This window comes from Fukomys damarensis, unplaced genomic scaffold, assembly GCF_012274545.1.
Source record: "Fukomys damarensis isolate Sample0158 unplaced genomic scaffold, DMR_v1.0_HiC HiC_scaffold_37, whole genome shotgun sequence".
Lineage (NCBI taxonomy): Eukaryota > Metazoa > Chordata > Mammalia > Rodentia > Bathyergidae > Fukomys > Fukomys damarensis.
This window is the reverse complement of record NW_022900949.1, coordinates 37,780,884-37,797,430: the sequence shown is the minus strand read 5'-3', so window position 1 is coordinate 37,797,430 and position 16,547 is coordinate 37,780,884. Positions and strand designations below refer to the sequence as shown.

Here is a 16,547-nt window from a genome sequence, read left to right as displayed (position 1 = left end):
AATTAGAAGACACACAGCAGAGCGCAAGGTGAGTTCTGCTGCCCTCCTTACCCGCTGCCTCTTCTGCTCCTCAAGGAAGGGCCTCAGAAATGCCTAATCAGCTGGTGCAGAGGGGCCTGCTGTGGCCTAAAAAGCAGCCAAAACCCTTAAACCAATTCATAACTGCTTAAGAGAAGCTTGTGGAGTCCAACTGCTGAAATCAGGTCAAGCTGTACATGAGCTACATTGGAGACTGGGCTAACCACGGCCTGGGCAGGATGCCTGTTTCTCTAAATAAGATTTTATTGGACCAACACCCGCTATCACTGTCATGGGCGCCCCGGAGCAGCGCTGAGTGGTTGGGACAGGCTTCTGGGGCTCACAAAGGCTGACACATTTACCGTCTGGCCCTTTAAGGCTGCAGGCCCCTGCCAAACATAAGCCAAAGAACTTCTAAGAAAAAAACAGTTAAGTTACTCTTCCTACACTTTCTTTCTGAGAACTGACTACACGCTAATCGATGACCACCGACTATAAATGCTGTCTGTTCCTTTGGAGGGTGAGCTAAAAAACAATCCACCTCTATTTACTGAGTGGAATTATGAGTACTCCAAGTTTTAAGAACAGGCTGGGAACTCTAGGTCCATGAGAAAGCATACTGATGATCACTGCTAGACACATACAGAATTTCAAAATGATCTTAAAACACTGTCCCAGATGGTATTAGCTAAAGTAGCAAATCACTGTCTTTTTTTTTTTTTTTTTTTTTTGAGACAGGATCTCACTATGTCGTTCAGGCTGGTCTTGAACTTGCAGCGATCCTCCTGCCTCAGCCTCCCAAGTGCTGGGATTATAGGCATACACCACCATGTCCAGCATTAACTATAATCTTGAAACCAAACCTACCTATATGCAAAGTAAATTATTAAATAGCGTATACAGCACTCGAGTCAAAATCACTCAGAGAGGTAAATTTAGGACAAACACACTGTACAACTCTCCAGGGTCCATATACAATGTGGCATCAACTGTGTGACCCTGATGACTTGAACACTTGAGCCAGGGTTTCAGAAGAGGACACTTTCAACTGGACTTCTGCCTCCAGTTTACCTCTGCCTTTGATTTGCTTTTCCTTTCCCTTTACACTTTACTTTTTAGCGACTTTTTTTTTTTTTTTTTTTTTTTTTTTTTTTTTTTTTTTTAAAGACAGGGTCTCAGTATGAAGTTCAGGCTGGCCATCAATTCACTACACAGCCCAGGCTGGCCTTGAACTCATGGCAACCCTCCTGCCTCAGCCTCCCATATGCTGGGATTACTTACAGATGTGCACCATCATGCCTGGCTTTTCCTTTATTTTTAAGTTAGACTAATTAGTCATATTTTGTGAGCTGACAGGACTTATTAGAAATTCTGTAACTGGGGCTAAACAAACAACAAACCTTACAAACCTGTAAGACTGACTGCATGGGCACCTGTCCCTACCTCACCTGTGATGGCTAGGGTGTTTCTGCTGTCTTAGCTCTGAATGCAAGGGCACATCTCAGATGAGCAGGTAAACTTGACTCTTCAGCCATGACAGGCAGGTATTTGTCATGGTAAATCATTAAGTTTATTACAAGGAAATGTCAGACAACCCCCACTTCCAAAACTTAAAGCATCACATTTTCTAAAATGTCTGGTTTCTTTATCAAGTGAAAACACTATCATTTTCTAGTACATTAAAATGAAATGCAGGTCATATTTTAAAGCAGCTGAAGTAATTTGAAAATTCATGTAACTAAGAAAACCAGCACAGTAGAAAACAAGTTCTACCGAGAAATTCGATTTTATAAATTTTGAGAACAGTTTATAACTGGCTTCTTCTCCCTCAGCAGGGACCCTCCACCTCCTTCCCCTTGCAGGAACCATGAGAGCACTCAAGTAAGGCTTTTCCCCCATGGGGCAGACACGCGAGCTTGATGGACAGAGGGGAGAGACCCCAGACCGTACCTTGGAGGTGCAGCTGAGGAAGGAGGCTTCTCTGGGGTCTAGGCATTCACAATAAGGGGAAGAAGGACCAGGAAAGAACAAAAAACAAGTTAGGACAGCAGCTCAGATAGTCGGGCTGGATTTAACAGGACTCTAGGTGTCATGAGGTGCAAAACTTACTTGCTCTGTGTCACTGTCCTCACTGTCACTGAGCTGAAGGTCGTCCTCGAGCATGCTGCAATGGCAGGGACAGAGCATCAGAGACCGCGTCTAGTAACCTTTTTAGCACATACAGCAAACAGAAAACAGCCTATGAGACAAAGGAGGCGTGGGCGAGGAATATGCTTTTTTGCCCTTTGAATGCCTTACTTTCCTGAAGACACAACCCCGCTCTTCCTCACAGGTTGGACAGACAAAAAGGAGCTGGCAGTTTGCCCTGAGACAGGTCCCCAGCCCTTTATCAGTGAGGACAGGGTCTGCACAAACTATAAACAGGTGGAGAAAGAAAAGTCCACATCACACCCTCAGGTTACTCTTCGACAGCCTCTGAGTGAACCAGAATACACGAGCGACCACTGCAGGGATGGAACGCCAAGTGTCTGCAAAGCGCACGATGGCTCTTATATAGAAACAGAACGCACGGTGAGATACATGGATCCACACAAATGTCACCAGCCATATTCTACTTTTGTCCATAGGACGTTATTAATACTGAGATCTATTTTTCTTTTCTTTTGTTTGTTTTCTCCCGAGACAGGGTCTCGCTGTATACTTCAGGCTTGAATTCACTATGTAGCCCAGGCTGGTCTCAAACTTGTGGCAATCCTGTCTCAGCTTTCCCAGTGCCGGGATTACAGGCATGAGTCACCCATCTGAGAACTATTTTTCAAATGCAAAAAAGTATTCTCTTTTTTTGTGCTTTAACACTCATCACTGTTGAAGGTAATAAGACAAAGAGTATTTTTTTGTGGAGAAAGTATGCTTTAAATTTATTGTTCTGGGTCCAGTGAAGACAAGTCAGTTCATTTCCTCAAACCTAGGGCTAGTTATCCCCAAGCATTCTGGCTTATGGCCGACCTTAAAAACTAAACATTCTCCAACCTGCCTGTTTTCTGAGTTTGACACCTCCCTCCCCTGAACTTCACATGGTCCACAGAGACACCCAGACATCAAGAGTGACTCAGTAATGCTTCCTCCACTTCTCTCCAATCTTGTAAGCCTGACTACTTGAGGAAATGTTGCAAGTAAAACTGAAAGGGGGTGGTGGGGGTCTACATGAGTATCACTGAGGTCCAAAAAAGCCAATTGTATTAGAAGTTAAAAAGTCATTCAGCTGGGCGTGGGGGTGCACGCCTTTAATCCCAGCACTCGGGAGGCTGAGGCAGGAGGATCGCTGTGAGTTCGAGACCAGCATGGGCTACAGAGTGAGTTCCAGGTCAGTCTCAACTACATAGTGAGACCCTGTCTCAAAAAAAAATTTTTTTTTAATTAAAAAAAAAGTCATTCAGTACATCTAAAATATACCTCATCAATAATGAGACCAACAATTTTTACTGCAAAACCACTCCTTCCGCTGAAGTGAGCAGGCATGGTTATTAGCGAAACCCTGGTAAAAAATTACTATATTTTATCATGAAAGTAAGCAACAGAACTTGATATTTATATAGATATAGATATAAATATATTTATATCTATATAATATTTATATATATATATCTGGCTGCCTCCAGGCAACATACTAATTCTGCCAAGGATCTACTTTCATCAACAAATAAACTGAACACATACCATGATAAGTTCCTAAATAAAATGAAAACTGTCAGATTCTTGTAAATGTAGATCTTGCTCAATATTTATTAAACAGAAGCTGAACTCCTACTTTAGCAAGGCTGGAAATACAGCTTTCCATTGTTGGGATTGGAGTTTAACAATCACAACGGTGTAGGAGAAAAAGCCCCTTGCTCGAAGCTGCACTTGTGCCTGGGGAGTAGTAGCAGGTGCTATGAAATTGCTTTCCCAGAGCAATTTCTGCTTCAGAGAGTTACGTACACAGCAGCAATAAGCCTGCAGGTACAAAAGCTTTTCAGGTTTTAACAGAGGGCACAGTGACTGGGTGCAATGGCCCCAAGCTTGCCTCAGCCAAGGCAGGAGGGTCATTAAGAGTTTAAGGCCAACCCGGGCTACGTCGCAAGACCCCCATCTTACAAAAACAAATCACAAGAGATATTTTAGAGAAAAGAAAGAAGGGAGAGAGAGAGAGAAAACCAACACAGTCAAATGAAACCTACCACTTATTGAAGATGTACTTAAAATGTACACACTGAACATTTCACTTAAAGTTTGCATTACTTACTTACAGAGCATAAACAGATCTTATCAGACATAGGTGTGGTGTTGGCGTTGCCGACCCAGCCAACAGGAACCGTAATACCGTCCAGGCACTGACACTGATGCTGGCACTCGAGGCAGCGACTCCACACAAACCGGCATGCCAGGGGGTGTGAGGGAGTGAGAGAGGCGTCTTCCCAAGTTTTGGGTAAGAAACACATTACATGCACGACTGAATAGGAAGTTACTAAAATTCCTAAGCAAGACTCGGTCCTGGAAAAATCAAGCACGCCATTCTGAGTTAAAACACAGAACCAGAACTGACACATCTAAGGGAAAGAGTCTGGTCAGTCACAGGTGAAGGATTTTTGGAGATTAGGAACAGTTTGAAAGAAATCAGCTGCTGAAGGCCCCTGCTTGTCCCCTGGGGATTATACCTGTGGCTAGGCACAGACTATCTGCGTAGGACAGGAGGGGACTCACGTCACACCGAGCACCTACGCCCCACTAAGCGAGGGTTAAGGACTCTCAGACCATCTTGCCGCCACACGGAAACCGGTCAGGTTAACACAGGCCCAGGATGGCTTCCCATCCACACCAGGGGCCGCTAGGCAGGGCCAGTGCAGAGCCGGCCTAGTGAACTGCATCACACATGCATTAAGCCCTCCTGGTAGGTCCCCAGTGCTCGTGGTCCTACCAGAGGGGGAACAGCTGCTTAGTGTGTCTGAGATCATGATGACGGCACAGGCCAGGCCACGGTGCAGAGCCCATTCCATCCGTATGAGGCTCCATGCTCATGCAGACATGTGACACACAGGCTGACAGATGGGATCAACACAAATTCCCGAACACACCCAGAGGAAGAGCTGACCAGTACCCTCTTGGAATAAAGTAAGTATTTTATTGTCCCCCTATAAAAATGAATGAACTTTTAAGCTTATACACTAACTGGTCAAATAACTAATCCATTTCCTAACCACAAGGCAAGACGATTATTTCAGCGCATATGGCACTGCTTTTAGAAAGCCAAGCTGCCCAGGTAAAGCGACTGTGAACCACCATGGAGGGCTGACCCTTCCTGACATTGCTGGTTAGTAAAAGTCACAAAACAATCCTCCACCTTTATCCAGATTCCTTCTCCAGGCTGCTGAGGGAGCCCCGTACAGGTCCTGACAGGCCGACCTTTCTCTCTCCCATTTCCTAGGGCTGGACTCACCCAAAGCGTACACTGCCAATTTTCTGTAACTTTTCAATTTAGAACCCCAAAACTACTTAAGGAAACCGCCTTCTTGGCTTCATGTGTCTTATGATTATTTTATTTGAAGAAGAGCAAGTGAAGGCAAGCTCACAGGAGACATTTATAATTAATAAATCACAACTGTGGTACGGTATTAGATGTGCCTAAATGGTAAGAAAACTAACGCTTTCCAGAAGCCACTGCCGAGCATGCACAAGTGTATAATCCTGCATCCCCCAGGCCCGAAACCAATCTGGACTTGGTGGGCAAGGACTGCAGGAAGAAAGGAGGAAGAGACCGGCTCTGTCACACAGCCATCATTCTAAGCATTTCAGTCCCACCAGGCTCTAAATCTCCCTGGACACAGTGCAGAAAGAGGGACAGCAAATGCCTTGCAGGAGACGACAGAATCTAGACACTAGGACGAGGGCTCTACATACCATAAACAAGAAAGCAGCACAGCCGATCCTAAGTGGCTATAGCTGTATGTACCAGGGACAACACAATGAAGGCAGATCCCAACACAGGGAGAGCCTGCCTGCAGGGGAAGGAGAGCCAACAGGATGGAAAAGACATCAACTCGGGACACGATGAATGCAGTCAAAGAGCTGAATGGTGGGCAAGGCAAAATCACTGCTGGAGATGTGAAGAGATTATTTAAATTCCACGAGTGAAGAGAAGATCTTGAAGTCAAATGAGGACATGAGAAAAAAAAAAATCACAACACTATGAATAAAGGAAAATCTGAAGTTAAATCAAGAAACAGAAAAACAATACACTAGTGACATACTTTCAACTAGAAACAAAATCTAGAAAAAAATATTAAAGTCAAGTCTCTTCGCTATCATTCACTGGTACCCCACCAAGTCTGTGTGTATGTCGTTCCTTCCATGCTGACTCCAAATACTAAGCACAGGACATTCTCTAAGACCCTCCAGGTTTAATTCTGAGCAGACAAAGACTCATGTTCTGTGGTTCTTAGAACCTAGAGGAGGGAGATGAGTGGGAACACTTTCCCAATGGGTGACCTGCCTAGGGAAGGGACGCTGTTTTACACAGCGTGGTTACGCAGCACAAACTGCTGAAGGGCTCTCACCCAAGACAACAGCGGGGTCCAGTGTGTGTGACCAGAGGAAAACCTGTGTGCGGGGGAGTGGGGGGAGTACAGATGATCTCAGAGAACCCCTTGACAAAATCAAGGCTAGAGCATGGATATTTGGTGAAAGTAGCACATCTGCTTGGCTCTACTGCCCAGACAGGGTGAAATGTCTAAACTGCCCTAAGGCTAACCAGTTCTTAGAGAATTACAACATTTCTTCTTTGATGAGTCACACAAGTTTAAAGGAATCCTCAAGATCTCCCCTGAAATCAGATTCTGCATAAGCAAATCAACTGGAAAGTCCTCTGACCGAAAGAATTATTCCCTGAGGGTCCCATGCCTTCTTTGGGGTTTTGGCAAGTAGTGTGACCTTCAGATCAAAAGTCACCTCCTCTGAGACCTCTCTGGTCTCATGCCTTGAACATTACCGCCCACATCAGCACCATCACCTGGTTCAGTTTTATGTGACCCACCTTTAGTCTCAAAATGAAGCCAAGGACGACTTTTATCTGATGGGCCACTGCTTCCCTTAGGTAGCTAAAGCACCACAGCCATTCATAATTACAGGTTGAGTGGCTCAAGGGAGGAGGAAGGAGCCCCTCGGACCTGAGTAAGAGCTGAGAATACTATTGGTCTGAGCTATAGTCAAGGGTATGTTACCACTCAGCCATAAAGAATGAGAAATCAGATTCATTCATAGGAAAACGGATACATATTGAGGATATACTCCTAAAGTGAAATAAATAAGTCACACGTGTAAATACCGAATAGTTTCTCTGGTGTGAAAAATTATAATAGTACATAAGATCCTAATGAGATAACTGACAATGTGAAATAGGAAGAAAAGGGCTAAAGGTGTAGAGGAAATGGGAAGGGTAGGGGAAAGCTAATAAGGCAAAAGACAAAAATGTGAGAAAATGAAAAAATGGAAATAAAGTGTTTGTAATTGGGGAGGGGAGGAGGGGTGAAGGGAGGGCAGGGACAAGGGGAAAAAATGAGAACCAAGACCTGTCATGGAAAGGTACAAGATCCCAATGATGAATGGAACTGTACTGTATCCCTAAAATGTACCCATAAACTCAATTAAAAAAAGAACAGGAGCATAATTTTTTTCCAGTACCATGAGCTGAAATCATTTTAACACCTATTATATAATAAACACTTGATAAATGTTTTCTTCTCCTTTTCATTTGACCTCTGTCTGGTCTAAGGTCAGGTGCAACAGCACACACTCCTCTACAGGAGCTCCCAGGACACTGCATGCAATGGCACATCAGCTGCTGCGGAGGGGAGAGTGCCGAGGCAACCCTGAGAGGAGGCCAACTCTCCAGCACTTCAACACTTTGAAATGACTGCAGGAGGCCTTGCGTCAGCCTCCGCTGAATATCCCTTCAACAGGCGCTTACGGGATCTTAGGATTATTGTTCACTAAAGCCGAACAGTACTAATCCCAGAGTCACAGTGAGTATTTCAAGAAACTCTTCTATCACGACCTGAAGTCGTGGGAGCCAGCAGTGCAGATTATGAAATGAAGCCATTCTACACTGAGGGATTCCAATATTTCCTAAATGTGGTTTTAACGTATTCTAGGAACTGTAATAGTGAACGAGTGGATCTCTGAACGCTGCACAGAATGGCTCCTTCTGTTTATTTTGACTTAAGAATAGAAATTTCTCAAGGTCTGATCTTAAAAATTTGCGGTTAGTCTTAGCCTAATGGTAATATCAACTCACTGGAGGGAAGGAGAGAGGGGAGAAGGAAGGAAGGAAAGCCCTTGTTGTCCTTCATTTTACACTTGTAGTCTTTTCTTCTTAAAAATAAACAAAAGACTTTTTTCTGTATGTGGGCTACCAATATAATTATAGACATCCACAAGCCCGGTGTCTCAAGCACTTCCAAATAAAGTATATCCTTTTTCAGAAATGCCAGGTACAGAGCACTGAAGAGTCTTAAGAATGCTCCGTTCTGATGGTTCAGCACAGATCTTCAGGAGGTTGTTAAGTGTCCAGCGCAAATGCTGGGCTTTGTTTTCAAGTAGCTGAAGATGGTGGATAAGGCCCTGGGATACACCGCAATGACGGCGTGTGAGCTTGCTCACCAGGCAGTTTCCACTGTCACTTTTTAGGGTTTTTTTCTATACTTAGTTTCCTGTTGTTTCTTCTTGATAGTCTCTATCAGAAAGAAAACAGTACTTTCAATTAGAAACTACATTAAATTTTAAGAATCCAGGTAAAACATCTTCAATTGGTATAAATTATCATTTCAAAACAAGTGAATAAAATCCATTTCCTCAAAAAATATATGATTTAAATTAACTGGCACAAGGAAGCCATGTCTTCAGACTTAATTCTGGAGGATATTTAGCATAATTTAGCTGTCACCATGCCTTGTTGTGATGATTTTATACCACAATATTGATACAATGATTGGTCTTCCATAGTTCTTTACCAAGATACTTTAAAACCCATGATGTTATTGGAAAAGTCGAAAACTCAGGCTCATTTTGAAAAGTATCAGACTCATCCTGGCCTTTGTTAATTTTGCATTCTTCCTCCTCCGACTCCAGGAACATCCCAATCCCAGTCTTAACATCTGGATATTTCTCTCATTTCCAAAGCAACTTTCTATACAAATAAAACTTCAAAATGCTGTCACAGCCAATTTCTCTTTCTTATTCTAAGAAAGCACCCATAATTTCATAGAGAAAAACCAAAAAATAGACGGTACCCTTTTATAAGAATTTAGCGATTTTCAAGGTAAGAGGACAGAGGAATACTACTAACAGCAACAATACATGTATCCTGCTTTACAGTTTGTAGGGTATTAACAAATTATCCCTTGATCTTGATGCACAGAAAGGAGCTGCTCACAATTACAAAAGGTGAATGACCATGGAAAACGAAAACTCTCTGCATGTCCCCTGAGAATCATGAATCCACACCTCGGGCAGGAAGAGGACTCAAAAGCCAGGAGTCTGGCTTTCACAAGGACACCTCTCCTGAACTCAGTGGCAAACAGCCCTAACATCCTCGCTAGTCAGATATCTTCAGAGGGAATGTTCAGAAAACAACTAGGGCTCAAACATAAAGATGAAAAAGCAATGGGTCCAGCAGGTGTTTCACACTGGCATCCTTCCACGCTTTGCCGCCTCTCAGTGTGAACAGATTCAAAATTAATACAGATCTTTTACAGCCTTTTCCTTACCACTGAGCCCACTTTGTTCCTTTTGTGTTTTCTAAGGAGTATTAATAATGGAACCAAAGCTGGGTGTGGTGGTGCACACCCGTACCCTCAGCACTCAGCAGACTGAGGAAGGAGCACTGCTGCAGGTCTGAAGCCAGCCTGAGCGACACAGGACATTGGAGGCCAGCCGGAACTGCAGAATGAGACCTTCGCTGAAAAAACAAAATAACAGCATGGAAAAGCATGAAGATATAGACTGATTCTGTAAACGGAAGTCCAGACATGCTGAATGCACCAGGCCACCTCCCTGGCATCCAACTGTCCCTGAAGCAGCTAAACTGCACACAAGGAACCCAGAGCTGACGCTAGGTCAAATTAGCCTGTGCTCAGTAGGAGACTTAATGACCACTTCACAAATTAATTGGGACACCACTTTCACCCAGTCTCCTGACAACGAGCTCATCAGAGCACCTCTTCTGACACTGTCAGCTGGTCCCAAACCTATACGACCTCCTATCTTCCTAGTTCCGGTGATCCTTCCAAAGACCCTTCCCTCTTCTTGCTCTCCCAGGACCTTCTCAGCCTTCCCTAATCACTGGGATCACCCCTAATACTCTCCCAGACTATCTGAGATGACATTAATGAGTAGCTTTTAGGAAGGTTATAAAGTTTCATGTTAGAAGGTACAGCTGTAAGAACCCCAGGGACATCCCCAACACACCTGCAAGCCATGGGACGGGAAGCTTAGCTTCTGCAGGCCCAGTCTGAGGCTGCTTCTCTGTGAAACACAGGACAGGGTCACAGCCACTTCCTTCCGGGTGCAGCTGCTCCCTCACTCCACCCCTCTATCTGGCCAGCCAGGACAGCGGCCTTTGACTCCCCTGCTGACACCCCAGAAAGGGCCCAGCTTCTGTGCTCACAGGGTATGGCTACAGGCCAAGCAGCCCCAGGAGTGAGAGCAAGGCAGTCACCTGGAGTCCCTGGCTGTGGTCCTGGACCTGCAGCCTCTTCTCCTTTCCAGCCACCCACACAGCCAACGTGCCACAGAGAATTTAGACACCAGCAAAATTTCCACCACGAAAAGGTGAAAGAGAAAAAGAGACGACTGACATAAGGCTATACATTTTTTTTCCTCGTAAAGGAAATTAAAAACAAAACTCATCTGTTGGTGCCACAAAACAAAAACCAACCAAACAAACAAACAAAACACATTCTGATTCCACGGAAAAATCCATCCTTCAACCAGGTCTGGCACCTGCCTGTAATTCCAGCACTCTGGGAGGCGGAAGCAGAAGGACCACAGGTTCAAGCTCAGCATGAAAAACTTAGTGAGACCATGCATGAAAATAAACAATGACAGAAAGGACTAAAATGTAGCTTAGTGTGAAGGCCCTGAGTTGGATCCCCAGTACCAAAAGGGGAAAAAAAATCATCCCTCAACCTATAATCAATTTATTGTTACTAAAAAATGGTTAGGGATGTAGCTCAATTGGTAGGGTGCCTGCCTAGTGTGCCCAAAACCTAAATCAGCTCATCAGCACCAACAAAACAAAATAAAAACACCAACTGTTCACATTGTTCTTTTTTGCTCAGTTTGCTATGTCGAAATGAAAACAAATTGCATCAAGGAGCTGGTGCTTGGGAACAGGAACAATGATTTAACCCAGTTCCACATTCAGCCATGGCAACTAAATAAAACAACTTCAACTCAGCTACAGTTTTAAAACTAATCCACAGCAACCCTACCTTCCACAATACATGGAACAAACACTGTGCCTAAAATAGAGGAACACCGGAGCCTGAGCTCCTGGTGCACCTGAACTGCTCTTGTCTAGCAAGCCAGCAAGTTAATGCTTGTCACAGACTGGGGCAAGGAGACAGGGCTCCTCCTTCATTCATCCTGAAAAGCCACTTCCTGGGGTAAGAAAGTGAACAAACTACAAGTTCAACACCTTCAAGAAATGAAGTGGATCAAATGCAGAATTAAAAATCTGTAGTAGGAAGTGTAAATGTTCCCAAAACCCAAAATATACCTGGACCTGCTTGGCCTTAATAAAGAAGAGCTGGGCAAAAAGGCTGGATGCTTACTAGTACAACTAGGCCAAAAAAGTGGCAGAAAATCTCATATTGTACACATTCCTGAACATTTTATTTCTAAAAGCTAATGCTATTGACTAAAAGCTCAGAAGTCAAACCCTGTTTTCCGGTCAATATGTAAATAACAGCTCAAAATTCCCTCTTTTCAGCAAACCCCACGCTCTCCTGTGGTACAGATGCCTTAGCTCTGAGTAAACAAAGGCATTTTACTTACGATGTTCCTTGCTGAGAACTGGGGTGGGTTTTGGCAGGCTGATCATATTGCTCTGTGGGAAGGAAGACAGAACCACACAGTCACACGTATTTATGAGGTGTTAGTTACGAGTTCCCTTTTCGCATCCCCCCCACGCCCTGGCCCCAAGCACTTAGGGTAAATTCTGTCAACCACAGTGCTGTCTCCTGTCCTCGGTACAATCTTGCCATTCTAAGGCGACACTTGCCCTGCATGCTCAGAAACAACTCTCTCTAGACCCAAACAAAGACACCGTCCATAGCAGCGCCTGCAGCCGGCCTTCCCAGAAGCTTTCCCACGTGGGAGGTCTCTTTGGATCCTGGGGCCAAGTCGAGGGGTCCCACGGAAGAACTGTGCCAGCGATGCCCTCACTGGCAGCCCAGGTTTACCTGTGGCTATCTAGTGTCTGGCCTCTCCACCCCTTCTGTCCCTCCATTCTTCAGTCCCTGTGCCCCTAACAGCAGTCACTGACTGCCTGGCGGAGGTAGTGTGGACAAGGAACTTGCCTAGGCCTCGATGAGGGTACAGTGGCCCGAGGGACGTGAAACAGAACACACATGTACACAACCCCGGGCAGCGTGGGGAAAGATCAGCAATCAACTACACAGAGTGACTCTCCTGGGAATCTGGAGAATGGCCACTTTATCGGTCATGACCAAAGAAGGCAAGTCAGAGAAAAAAACAACAGACTGTGTCCCAAGGACGCGGGATTCTGCAGGAGGGGCCTGCAGGCAGGAGGGTGAACAACTGAAAGGAAGCGGGAGGGACAGAAGTTGCTGCTGGGAAGGGTCAGCCTGGGTGCCGGGTCTGCGTGGGTGACACTGTGAGGCAGTGAGGGGCAGGTCTCCGAGGCACTTGACACCAAGATGGGAAGTTCCCGCTCTAGTTGCTGGCCAGTGAGACTCCACCCATCATCTACATGGGGACACAGCGTGCCTGAGAGTCTGGTGTTGCTGCCGGGTATGACTGGAAGGGAGCAGGGAATGTTAAGCACGGAAGCCACAAAACCAGCTGGAGGCAGCCTTGCTTGTGCAGACTCAAGGCAGAGGGACCAGAAACAGACTGGATGTGCAAAACAGTAGGTGCTTCACAGCCAGAGTGAGTGCTCTTCTCATAGACGGCCTGGGCAGACTCTCCTGGGTTTTTATCTTTGTGCTAGCAGCTCTCAAGATGATATTTTGAAACCGTCTTCCCACCTGTGTAGATAGCTAGGACCATTAAGTACAAATGTGGGGGACAAAAGTCATTCTTCTGACTGTTCACAGCGGCTCCTACAGGTCCCCTTGACAGGGCTTCAAGTCCCCCGGCCTCCAGGGACCCTGGCAGCTGTGTTTTGCCAACATGACATGAACATAGTGCACACAGGTCACCCTGCCAGCACGTCCCACTTCACAGACTCCCAAGTCCTTGTGCCAGCACCAGAAGACCAGTGGACGAAAAACAAAGCTACTTGCTGGGCATACTCAGGTGCATGCTCTCCTCTCCACTGGAAGCCACATCTATCCACACCTCACCCCCTCTTCAGACAGAAGACACCCTGACTCTTCTGCAGACCACAAGGCCCTTCTCAGAGACACAGTTCCCAGAGGAAAGAGACAACAGGCAACACCATCAAAGACCTGCAGGCTCCCCACCAGCACATGGCAAGCTCTCATCAGAGAAGCAAGCACCATGCCGTATGAGCTCAGCTTCAGTCAAACCGTCTAATGGGATAAAGACCTTCCTGCAGCAAGAGTCAGCATTACCCAGACACGAGCAATCTGGGGAAGGCACAGAACCTGGTACCCCCGGCAGATGGAGGAGGAGAGAGCAAGGGGCGAGAGAATGTGAGCATCCTGCCCACACCAGGCCAGCCCTTGCCCTGTGCCACTCTCCCAGCACCTGCTCGCTCCTGGGGCTGGCTGCTGAAATGTGACTTCCCACTCCGTAAGCAGCCACCAGTCTCAGTTCACTTTAACTTGGTGGCTTACGCGATGTTGTGGAAATAGAGTTAGGCAGGCTTAGTTGCCTGTCTTTGGGAAAATTTAGTTATCAGTTCAGGCCAGATTTTATTCAGGGGATGGGAAACCTTTTCTATAAAGCTCAGAGTAAATACAGGATTCCAGGCTTGTGTGCTCTGCCTCGCAGAATCAATTGATGGGCCTGGTCAGGGCTCAATAAAGCTTTATTTACAGGAGAAAGCTGCAGGGCAGACCTGACTCTCACTGGGGACTTGCTCAGTCCTGCTCTGGGGAAGGTTTTCTGTTTCTTGCTTTGCTATTTTCTCTCCTATCCTCACATCCTTACAACTCAAATACCAAAATCATCAAAGAAAAACAGGGAAATGAGGGAAAAGAATGAGGGGGAGATTAGGAGCCCTGTCTCCATCAGTGGAATCATGATTGTCTATTGTCCAACACACAAGTGTGCATCAGACACCTTGCTTGTGGCCTGTGCCTCCTCTTCGAAGACCAACACTTTGTCCCTGCAGCAGTTAACCACATTCCCACTGCATGCTAGTGCACCTGTGCAAGTGTCTTATTCCTCTCTCAGTAAGCGTTCTGACAAACTAAATGACTGGCGGTATCCAAGTCATCTAAGGCTTTAGCCCAGATGCAAATGATTTACTGATGGGGGAGTTACTGCTGAAGACAAACGCTGGAACCAGGCAGCCTCCTTTTGCTCTCAAGTATTTCAAGTATTTCACAATCCATAAAAAGAGAAAGAACTGCATGGCCAAAAGATATAAAGGGGCCAGCGATGCTGTGTGCTATTTTCCTTATAAAAATCTGTTTGTTTAAAAAACACAAGAATCACACAAGTCACCTCAACCCAATGCAGCAATATATCCCTACTGTACACAATTCCTGGAGTACAACCCTTTGACATTCACATTCGAGAATAATCTCAACTCATGCAGCACCAACTTATACTTGTTTAGGATATTACTACAACATCTTCAATACCATAGCTCCTTGCAACGCTCTTAAATTCCACCTAAAGAGCAGTTTAATGGTTCTGATCCTTTTTTCTCTCAATCTAGGAAAGCCTCACCTCTGTTGGGGTATTTGCTACTAATGTTGTTATATTAAAACCACTAAACAGCATGTGTTCTTCTCCAGTGCAATAAACAATTCCAGACATTTACTTACTTGGGTTTTGGGCTGCAGAACTAATGTGCTGAGAATCCTAGGGAAAGAAAAAAACAACTCCACTTATTAAAATATTATGGATTATTAAATAGTAGGGTTATAAATCTGAAGACAAAACTGTAGCTTTTAATATTAAAAGGATAGTCTTATGAAAAACTCTTAAAGTTATAGAAAAAGAGAAATAGAGAACACTTATATTACCCACCACGTGATTATATATTTCACTCTAAGACCCTCATACTATCTTTCCATCAATCTTAACGAATCTTCATGAATAGTTTTAAAATACTGACTAACCTAATTTTTATAAAAAGTAGCTTTTATTGCTTATATTTTTTTCCTGGAGTTTATTTTTTCTTTGGTCTTGAGGATAAGACATTTTTACAGAGTTTCCGGCTTTATTTTAAAACCAGTAATAATGACTCTCCTTACAAAAGTCTTACTGTGAAAGGAGTAAAATAGCTGATGTGGTGAATTTGGGTTTTTAGGCACTAATTGCCTTTGGAACAGAATCACGGAGAACAATAGCTATGAAGGCATGTGCACAAATAGCAGGTGGACAGGACCCAGGCTGGACCGTGCTATGGCTACCTCCTGAAGGTTATTCAAAAGTCCAAGCCAAGAAAAGATGGCTGTTGTATCCGCTGTTCACAAATGCTGTTACAGAAATGCCTTCTTCAGCAGTTCATTTACTACTAATATAGCCGATCACATTAACCTTCAAGAAAATTTAGGAAATAGGAGACATGTAACGTGTGTGTGCACACGTAAAACTAGGAATCAGACCATCGCCCTCACTCCATTCTCCCAGAACTGTTTCCTGTCTTCACAGGAAGCGCCCTCCATGAAACAATGCACTGCAAAGTCCAGAAGGCTTCCATAAACTGTGAATCCTGACTATCCAAATCCAAGACCCTTACTCCCATACACTGCAGAATAAAGTACAACACTTCACACGTCACTCATGGAGACACTGGGCCTGCTGTTGAGGGTTACCTTGGTGGGGAAAGGAAATTTGGAGGGCTCCACTGTGCTAGGCGTGTGTATTGCTGTCAAAGGAGGCGGCCAGGAATGGGTCATTTCCTGAGAAGAGATTTGGAGAGGGAAGAAAAAGTGCATTGCAAATACAATATTCAAGGTCACTTAGCCTAACTTTCTAAACGGGGGGGTCGAGTAGATTAAGGGCAAGTGAAAGGTACAACCTGAACAGTCAATTCAGTCACTCTGAAACTCCTACTTGAAGGAGTTATGTTCAAAAGTTGAAGATCGCTAACTTAAAAAAAAAAAAAAAAA

At 44.8% G+C, this 16,547-nt stretch overlaps 1 protein-coding gene across 9 annotated transcripts in view; it reads right to left on the bottom strand.

The window, feature by feature from the left end:
* Positions 1 to 16,547, bottom strand: part of Aff1 (AF4/FMR2 family member 1) — a 152,144-nt gene that overhangs the window by 23,644 nt on the left and 111,953 nt on the right. For 7 of the 9 annotated variants that reach the window (XM_010606726.1, XM_019204944.2, XM_010606721.1 and 4 more), the window contains 5 exons: positions 16,251 to 16,337; positions 15,255 to 15,291; positions 12,106 to 12,157; positions 2,128 to 2,182; positions 1,969 to 2,006 (listed from right to left, as the gene is read on the bottom strand). In XM_010606726.1, coding sequence (XP_010605028.1) covers positions 1,969 to 2,006; positions 2,128 to 2,182; positions 12,106 to 12,157; positions 15,255 to 15,291; positions 16,251 to 16,337 — 269 coding nt within the window. The remainder of the gene's footprint in view (positions 1 to 1,968; positions 2,007 to 2,127; positions 2,183 to 12,105; positions 12,158 to 15,254; positions 15,292 to 16,250; positions 16,338 to 16,547) is intronic. The other 2 variants (XM_010606724.1, XM_010606725.1) reach the window with 1 other exon arrangement.